The sequence below is a fragment of the Apis laboriosa genome, unplaced genomic scaffold (assembly GCF_014066325.1).
Source record: "Apis laboriosa isolate Shangri-la unplaced genomic scaffold, ASM1406632v1 scaffold28_cov147, whole genome shotgun sequence".
Classification (NCBI taxonomy): domain Eukaryota; kingdom Metazoa; phylum Arthropoda; class Insecta; order Hymenoptera; family Apidae; genus Apis; species Apis laboriosa.
Genome location: NW_025222687.1, coordinates 993,983 through 1,004,107, shown reverse-complemented (window position 1 = coordinate 1,004,107; position 10,125 = coordinate 993,983). Strand labels below are relative to the sequence as shown.

Sequence of the window (10,125 nt, the reverse complement as noted above, 5' to 3'; positions counted from 1 at the left end):
CCCCCCCCCCCGCTTTTCTCGCTTCCTTATTTCCCCACTCGAGAATTGAGCCGCTTTCGAGAGAGAAGATAGTTAACAAAGTTTTAAGAGTTTTTTTTACAAAGGAGATTTTATCGATTCGAAAAATTATTTATCCAATAATTTTTTTCCTTCAAAGGCAATTTATTCGGAGAAAGTATATATACTTTAGTATAGTCGGATGTAAATTTTTCTTTTTTTTTTCTTTTTTTCCATTCAACGATTTATCTGCCGATCGAACCCATGCGCCGCTTCTGCAAATATATTTATCGTTCCGTAACAATTTTTTATTGTTACATTAACACGAACGTTGCAGTAATCGTTCCTCGCAAAAAAAAAAAAAAAAAAAAAAAAGAGAGAGAGAAAGAGATACTCGTGGTTTGGAAAAAGAAGCGGGATTTTTTAAATCCAAAACGTGTTGTGTCTCTCCCTCCTTTCGACACATTTCTCGCTCCCCAATGTCAAGCGCTCGCGATCAATCGTTCGCCGATTCGGTTCACGTTTCGGGGCCGTCCGAACTTTGCATTCTACGCGAAGTCTCGTCTCGCAATCCTCTCTCAGGTGAACCCGTCGAGTCTTATTCTTGACAATTCGGTGTCTCGATGTCGTTCACGGTGAATCATCGATTGTCAGGCGGAGGGGGGAATATAATGCGCGGTGCTGCGACCTTGTTACAGGAAAGGGAAAGATCACGGTCGGGTCGATCCTTGACCGAGGATTAAAATCCTCGACGACGAGGAAAGCATGGAGTGGGAAAGGACGAGCGTATATTTTTTCTGAGTCGTGGAAGAAAATAAAAATAGGAGGAATATTATTGTTATTGTTCTTGTTTTTTTTTTTTTCTTTTTTTTTTTTTCTCTTTTACAGAAAAATATTTGCGCAGTTCCACGACAAGTGGAATTTTTATGCGCGACAAGGTTATCGGCTGCTATAAATTTTTAATTTTTCTAGGCGTGACTACCCTAACGATAACGAAACAATTGGAATAATCGTAATAAAATTAAATGGGCGCGCAATAATAATTGCAATCGATAGATAAAAAAGATTGGATAAATTCACATCGTTGGAGGATCGATCTCTTCACACACGTGTGCGATTTGTTATAGTGTAAAAATTATCTTATTCCTTGTTTAACATATATAATTTGCATACATATAGTTTGCATGTGATATAATTACAAGGTAATTATATTGTACGTTTAATCGAGATATATTTTGTTAAATACACACACACATATATATATATATAAAAAGGTGGAAAATTGCAATTGATAATTGCAAAGATTTTTTTCCTCGTTAAAGGATACAAGACAACTCGTATCTCTTGATGATTCTGTTCCTCGAATCCATTTTTTCTTTTCTTTTTTTCTTTTTTTTTTTCGATCAATCTTCAATCATCAACACATGCGTACATAAGTAGTTTCTTCTGTGACATCATGCGTTCACGTGTGATTTCAAATTTTACAAGGAATGGATAAATAATTCAAGAAAAAAAAAAGACATCTTCGAACAAACATTGTTAACAAACATTGTTTTCTCTTCTGACAAATGAAGAATTGATAATGATTTTTCTTTTTCTTTTTTTTTTTTTTATCATTCTATTTAATTTCTCGATAATATATATTAGAGGATATATAGAGGATATATTTTATATATATATTTATTATTTTTATATATTTTATTTTATATTTTTATATATTTTATATATATTTATTATATTTATATTTTATATATAATATATATAGAGGATATATTTTATAAATAAGAAGGATGATTAATAGCTTTTTTTTTGTTCTTCGAAAAAAAAAATTACAATTACAATTACAAAAAAGAAAAAAAGAAGTAAGGATACATAGAACACGATTATCATCGATAAGATAAATAATTTTATTGAGATAATAATCGTTGTGTTTTTATAGTAACGTTAAAAGTGTCGAAGTGTTTATACAATCGACGATGAAAATCTTAGCAAATTGATTTTGCGACTTGTTGCAATTTACCGATCGAGTCTTCGACATCTTGTCTTCGACGTGTAAGATGTTTCGTGTCTCTTTAAATAACTACGTTTCTATAACTATATATATATATGTATATATATTTTTATTCAACGTAATAACAATTATATGAATTCAATTATTGCGCTGAATTAACTATAGTACAGACAATATATAACTTTAAATTGAGAAGTACGGTCATAAACGGTGGAAATTTCTAATTGAATCTTATTCTGCAAACAATCAATACACCCCAAGCTGATGGTAAATTAATCGAATTGAAGCAATTCGAATTATATTCAAATAATAATAATAATAATAATTCGAAACTTGGATAATCTCTGTGCAAATATATATATTTTTTTTTTTTTTTGCATTATCGAATTCTGCAAACAATTAATACCTCAAGCTAATGGTAAAAAAATTACGAATTGAAGCAATTCGGATTTATATATTCAAATAATAATAATAATAATAATAATTCGAAATTTGGATAATCTCTGTGTAAATATACTTTTTTTCTTTTTTTTCTTTTTTTTGCGTTATCGTATTTTGGAAACAATCAATACCTCAAGCTGATGGTAAATTACGAATTGAAGCAATTCGAATTATATATTTAAATAATAATAATTTGAAACTTGGATAATCTCTGTGTAAATATACTTTTTTCTTTTTTTTATCTTTTTTTTTTTTTTTTTGCATTATCGTATTACGTATAACGAATAATACTCGTTTGAATATGCAATTAACTCTTGCATTTTAAAATCGCGTTACTTATGCTAATAATGGTCAATTGAACTTTTCCATTAACTTTGTTTCGATAGATTTCCTTTTTTTTTTTTTTTTCGTTATTATTACTATTATTATTATCATTATTATTATTATTGTTATCGTTATATGAACCAGTTCCATTAATAATTTTCCAACGACACGAGGCCATTGCAATTATCATATTTTTCTTCTATCCATTATCAATCTTTTTTTTTTTTTTTTCCCTCCTTTGATCGAATACAATAGTTCGATTATAAACAATTAGATTTCCTCTTACTTCATCTAGCAAGATGCTAAATATAGGATCATCGGTATCGATCGATTAAAATATATTTTTTTTTTTAATTCTATTCAATGATTGAAAGAAAGCACGAGTTGATTCCGATAAGCTGCTGATTGATTTAATCAGATTAATCATCGGAAATTTTTATAAATATTGATTGTTTCTAATCTTCAAATCACCTTCTTCAAGGAGGAAGAGGTAGGAGAAATTGAAAAAAATTCCAGAAAAGAAGTTAGATTTTGATAAAAAAAAAAACAAAATTTTATCTCGCGTAGTACACAGTTTTTCATTGTGATTCGATTTTAAACGATGATATCATAACTGTTTTTTGTTGTTTTCCATTCGAGCCTGAATACGTGAACATGTTGATACACGTTTTCAATATCGAAATTTCGAAATATAATACCGCATTATTATTTATCGCATTTAATTAATAATAAATATCTCTTTTCTTCTACTCTGGAAGATATTTTGATACGATTTGTTCCTATAAATATTCATAGCAACATCGTTCGAGAGAGGATCGTTAAGTTATATAAGTCGTTAAAGAATAATTTTTGAAATAGCGCGACAATCGATGCTTTTCATGGAACAAGCCGGAACATTAAATTGGACGACAAGATAATTTTAGTAGGAAAATAAAAAAAAAAAAAAAATTCAATCTTACACATTTTATTCCAAAGGTGGTTGAATAAAAAAAGACCTTGAAAAGTCACTGCGCGCACGTGCCTTTTTTTACGTGCGTATTCTTAACCATTTTTATGTTTAGAAAATGATAATACGATATTTCGTTGTTTTATAGAATTCGTTGTGTTTCGTTACACCATATATATAAATATATATATCGGTGAGCAATTATTAGTTATACAGTAACACTTGATGAAACAAGTCTTACGTAATTGTTGAATGTCATTGTATGGCAATCCAAGCGTTCTATTTTTGTCCCATTGTAAAAGCTACACCTGCCATCTTTTTGCACAGCATTGACTTTAAGTGACTGCGATTATCCCCTGTTTAACAACACTCCAGTTTCTACGGCTGAAAGCGGGCATGGTGATCCCATTCCTCGCCGATGAGTTGAGCTCAGTGTTCCATTCGAAGTAACGAGTGACGAATGAAATTTTATTCTATATAAGTCTTTTTCCCTCCCTACTTCGAAATAATTGTTATTATCCTTCTCGTCGTTTCAGAGAAAAAAGTCGTACGTACGTCGCACGAACTAAGTCATTAAATTGCTTAAATGAGTGTTCGAGAATTTCGTCGTCGTCGTCTCCCTCCCGTTATCTTATCTTTCTCGCGGAGAAAATTCGAATTCGAAATTTTGAAGGAAAGGTGAAATTTTATAAACACGTTTCCTAACACGAGAATTCGATTCTTGGCCAACGTTTCCTACTGGTAGACCGACCGCAAGACTTCCGTTGGAAGCTCGTAATTTCCGGTAAGATAAGTTAAGCGGGCAAAAAACACAGGCGATTAGTAAGGTTCGGTCGAGTCCGTTGAAGACCAAGAGAAGAGCCTTGGGCTCGAAATTCAGCAAACCGTGTACCAACTTTTACGCTCCATCCTCGTCCATCCTTGTAATCCTTTTTTTTTATTTAGCGGTTAACGAAATTTCGTAAACTCGCTTAACGCGTTTCTTCTCTGTGCAATCCGTGTGATCTATATCGGATCCTCTCGTTCCGATGATTATTTGACGTATAAATTAGGAAAATTTTCAGTTCTATTATTACTCACGATCATCTTAAATTTAATTCTTAAGGCAAGATAAAAAATAGTATTCAACGCGATAAGATAACGCTATTAAAATTACGTTATTATCGGGTATAAATAAAATTCCAGTACAAATCAATGTTTCACGATATAATTCGAACGAATTCATTTTCGAGAACCCTTATTGGAACTTTCAATTGTGTATATATATTCACCAGTGCGTTAAATTATACTTTCACCGTGTCTTTCTTCTAACGCATTACGCGCGAATTACGTAGTTTGTTGGCGTCTATACCGTGTGGATGTAATAAATTTTGCCAATTTCGACGTTTGTTTCAATTGTAACGTGCTTATTTTACGAATTATCGCGATTAGATCGAATTTTCATCGAAAAAATTGACGCAACACGGCAACGGTTGCCATCCGATTTCGAATTTCGACTTATTACGCAAGTAGGAATATAGCGTAGAAAAAAACATTGAAAAAATTCTACGATATATTTTTACGATTATAATTCCTAATTTAGAACATCGATCAGTTGTTAAAAGGTGAAACGGTTAGTCCGTGCAATATGGTGGACGCACACGAAGCATGCGCACTGTTTATTTACACGACAGAAAATTTTCATCAACCGATCATTTTTCAATTTGTTTGTGAATGGAGATAGATATAATTGTCTGGGAATATTTGTTGCACAGATATATGTGCACACGTTCGAATATGAAAATAACAGATCATTTTCTTAATCGTTGAATCGTTTAACACGTGCTTATCGTTTCATGTGTTTCCAAATCGGACTAAACGTGCTTAACGATGTTTCGACGCAGAACGTACTAGAAGGTCGGGAAAATTGTTGTCCTGTTACTCGCATCTGTTATTGACAGTGGGCGAAGTTGCGAGAAGCATGTTTTGTTATTAACACAAATGAATATGTAGGACAGGAAAAGCTTGATAAATTCGCTATTATTCGTACGAATTTCTTTTCTTTTAAAATTTCTTTTCAGATTATTGACGTAGAATGTTGCGAGACACGTGCCTAGGTCACACTCATGCACATATTTCGTTGAAAGAACAACGTCGGATCCGGATAATGTTTACTGGTGAAAAAAAGTCGCGCGGGACGGCAGAGGAGCAAGAGGGGTCCTTCGCTAGGACCGCCTATTTCCACTTCAAACGCTTTGTTGACAATTCTAACATCACACGCTACATAATAGTGGAAGAGCTATAATTTGAATATTCAAAATCGTAATAGTTATTTTCATTTATGAAGTCATGTTAGGATAATCATCCAGGACTGGAAGTTGAAATATTTTCTAAACTATTGATTATTTCGATATAATAATATTAATATATCTTTGGTATCTAGCTTGTTCATATACATACAATTATTATCGTTCCAAATCATAATTAGCCTAAACATATTATGAGAAATAAAGAAATTTTTATATTACATCGTTACGTTAGAATTCTCTGAATTCTATACATCGAAGTTTATAATAAATACAATTTTAAAGTTTTAAATAAATACAGATCATCGTTTTGGATCACTATATGTCACAAATAGTAGAAACAAAAAAGCGTATGAAAATAGATATTTTCTTTCGAGACTTCTTTCCACCAGTAAAACTCTTTATTTTACAATAGCTCGGACCTAACCTATGCTTTCCACTTTTTCCTTACTTTTATGTGCCTCTACAGCACATGAAGTTGGTACAATGGCAACGTCGAAGATTTCTCCATAATACGATGTCCAAAACTGCAACACGTGTTTCCCCCACGTGCATCGAAGAATTATCTGCCTCTTAAACCGTTACGGAATCCTCGAAATCCTGTTACAAGATATCGAAGATTGAAAACAAATTTTTTCCTTCTCGTACGAATATTTTAACCATATAAGAATATTTTTAGTACTTCAGAGGTGACGATCATCCGATTTATAAATAATTGCGTGAAGTTATGGAAGAGGAAAGTTACGTTCACTATATATGTATATATATATATATATATATACATATTATCAATGTATTTTCCGAACGGTATACCGGTTTCGCACCTGTTCGCCTAACTCGAACAGTATATTCATTTACGACTCGATACGTTCGAGAAAAATTGGAAAATATTGCCAACGATATAATTACCGTTAACGTCCAATGCAGGAGTATAGTTACGATCATTTTATAATTATCAATCGTGACTAAGCTTCTTCTTTATTACATTACGCTTAAAGAAAGCATACGCAAAATTTTTTCTTCTTCTTTTTTTTTTTTAAGACTTACACTTTGGGAGACTCGACACGAGTATATATAAAAATAACTCGTAACCAGTCTTGACCTCCTACCTCGACCACTTCCAATATAACGTAGCATATACTATCTTCTCTGTTTATACATTTATACGAGAAACGCGGGGAAATCGTATCCGCCGAAATCAAAGATATTTGTGAACCTCTCTGTTTCAGGAACGGGCGAAGAGAAGGACATTGTTCGTCGTGCTTATCCTCGGCGGGAAGGGGCGGAAGAAGGATATTCCGGAAGATATTCCCCGGTTTTTCGTGAGAATAACCACCTCTTCTCCGCCATCGTACGTGAGAATAACTGGCAGAGGTCGGCCTTGAGGTGTGGAAACACAACGGGCCGGTGGTCGGTGGTTGTGCGCCGCCTTGTGTAGTAGTAGTAGTAATCTCGGAAGAGCGGGGGGAGGGGGGGGACTCGGCATCGCACAGAGAGAGAGATTTATTCGAGTTTCACAAGCTCTCTCGATCACCGGCACCGGTCGTGACCTCGATAGAGCTCATCCACCTGGTTGTGTTGGATAACTCGAAGCAGCAGCGGCAGCCGCCGCCGCCGCCGCCGCCGCCACAGGACCCTGAAAGGTCGAGAGCTCTCCTTTGCAATCTCCCTCTCCTCCACCCTTCCTCTTCTTCTCCTTCTTCTCCTTTCTTCCTTCTTCTTCTTCTTCTTCTTCGGTTGCACGAAAAGTCGCGAGATGTAGCGATTTTTCGCAACGATCCGACCACCATCGCCCTCTTCAAACGGCGCGCGCTTCCTTTGTTATGTATCGTTCCACGTGTCTGTGCGCAGAGTAGCGGAGTAGTCGTGTGCGTGGAACAGAGAGAGAGAGAGAGAGAGATAGATAGATAGAGGGAGAGAGAGAGAAAGAGATAGAGATATTTTCGCGCCTATTCGGGAGAGAAAAGGATGAAAACGATGGGCGACGTGGTCGCGGATCCCATCGAGGAGGAGAACAGCGTGGAGGGCACGGCGCAGAATCCGACTGGCGGGAAAGAATTCGGCCAGAAGACGCTCAGGTCCTTGAAGAGGGGGCTCGGCAGGCTTTGGAGGAGGCATCGTGGCAATGCCTCGATCACCGAGTACGACCCCTGCTACAAGGTCGCTTATCTTGGGAACGTTCTCACTGGATGGGCCAAAGGTGAGCGAATAAAACCTTTTATCTGATTTCCTTTGTCTTTTCTTTTTTTACTCTTCACTTGACAAGCGTTTTCGCGGCGCGTACGACTTCGTAATAAATTCGCCTTTCGTTCCTCGTCTCGATCATCAATTGTTTCCTTCTTATTATTTTCCTTTTTTTTTTTTTTTAAATTGTTCCAACGTCTTGTAGAGAGAACAACGTTGAATTGGTATTCGTTACGATTACCTAGATAAATAAATAGCTTCTGATGACTGATAGATGTATACAATACGGAGAGATCGATTCCTTCAACGTGAAAAGACCTGGCACGGGTAAAATAATCGTGCGATCCGCCATCCCTACCTCTCCGCTCCCCCCTCCTCCCTGTTCACGAAACGGCAATTAAAGATTATGCGGGGAGGAGGACGTGTAGGGAGGAGGCGCGCGCATATTTCTGAAGCTCGCGAGACACGCGACGAGCGAGCAGCCGGAAGTGCGCAATACTTCTTGCAGTTAGCCTGGTCGAGCGCAAGGTTAACTGGCGCAATCATAGCGTTGGATCCATTAGTACCGGGAACGGCCACCTGAAAAAGAAGGAGCCTATATGGCTATAAATATAAATTCGACTTTTCGCCCGTTTATTATCGTTAAACTTGGCCGCGTGAATCGAAAGCGGCCGCCAAGCCTCGTAAAAGGGGGTCGTAATTGCATTCGAGATATGATACGTGGACGCGATACAAGCCTTTTTTAACTCGATTCTCGATTGATTATCTTTTAATCGTCGTTAAATGTTTCGAGAGATTGGCGTCGGATGTGGCAAATTTAACAAATTATATATATATATATATATATATATATATATATATATACATGATATAGAACAATTTCATTAATTTCAACTTCTTCCTCTCGTCTATCTGAACGATAACCATGATGGCTCGTGAAATGACTATACCAATCGTTTCTAAGAATACCGTATCGATTTAGTTACATAAAACTACGGAGTTTCTTAAAATAAAAAAAATGACTCATTGTCATCGGGCATCGAGTTTTTCCGTTTTTATCCATTTATTATCGCAATTTCTCCCCGGCCAGGTTCTCGAAAAATTAGATCATTTCTTATTTCGAGCGCTTATTTCTTTTTTCGAATTACCTCGTTTACCGTGAATTAAATTTTATTTACTTATTACTTTTTATTCCGTTAATAAATTGTTTAGCGAAAACAACTTACGTAATAACATTCCAATTATCGATCCAATTTATTTATTTATTTACTTATTTTTTTACGACTTATGAGGACAAGTGTAGTACAGAAGTCAATCGAGATTAAAAAATTCTAAAAATCGGATAAACGAAAATCACAGGGGAATCGTTTTAAAATAAAAACGCGCGACTTTGGGGATTAATAGGGATGGAATTAGGAAAAATGTCGGGGGGACAGGAATTAATTAATCGCGGGCGAAATAAGGCGGTTGCGAATAAACGTACCGTAATAATGGCGTTCACGATGATTAAGGCCGACCCAGTCCGAGGCGAAGGTATGCAGAGAAAGTAGGAGCCCCCCTCCGTATACGCCTATGTCCGGTCGTTGCACCGCGCAATGCTTCTTTCTTTTTAATCTCTCACCACGCGTCGCTCCTGGGGAAATTCGCGTTGACATTTTGTCTAATTTCTTTTCCTTCCTTTCTCTCCCTCTTTCTTTTTTTTTTTTTTTCTTTTTATTTCCCGTCGCGTTTTATGACCCGTTTACGATCGAGATTCCGTTCTCTCGTAACGAAAGGAATGCAATGCGCATCGATACCTCCTCCCTCTCCCCATACGCTACGTGGAATAATAGTATGAAGAGATTAGACATCGACTTATCAGGCGAGGAATTATCGCCTGACATTTAGAACGGTTTTTTCGTTCGTTGAACTCGAAAACAATTGTTTAATCGATGATT

General features: G+C 35.8%; 1 protein-coding gene across 2 annotated transcripts in view; it reads left to right on the top strand.

The window, feature by feature from the left end:
- LOC122714235 overlaps positions 1-10,125 on the top strand; it is a 45,912-nt gene that overhangs the window by 23,658 nt on the left and 12,129 nt on the right. For both annotated transcript variants that reach the window (XM_043935416.1, XM_043935415.1), the window contains exon 2: positions 7,234-8,204. In XM_043935416.1, coding sequence (XP_043791351.1) covers positions 7,973-8,204 — 232 coding nt within the window. In that variant the 5' untranslated portion in view covers positions 7,234-7,972. The remainder of the gene's footprint in view (positions 1-7,233; positions 8,205-10,125) is intronic.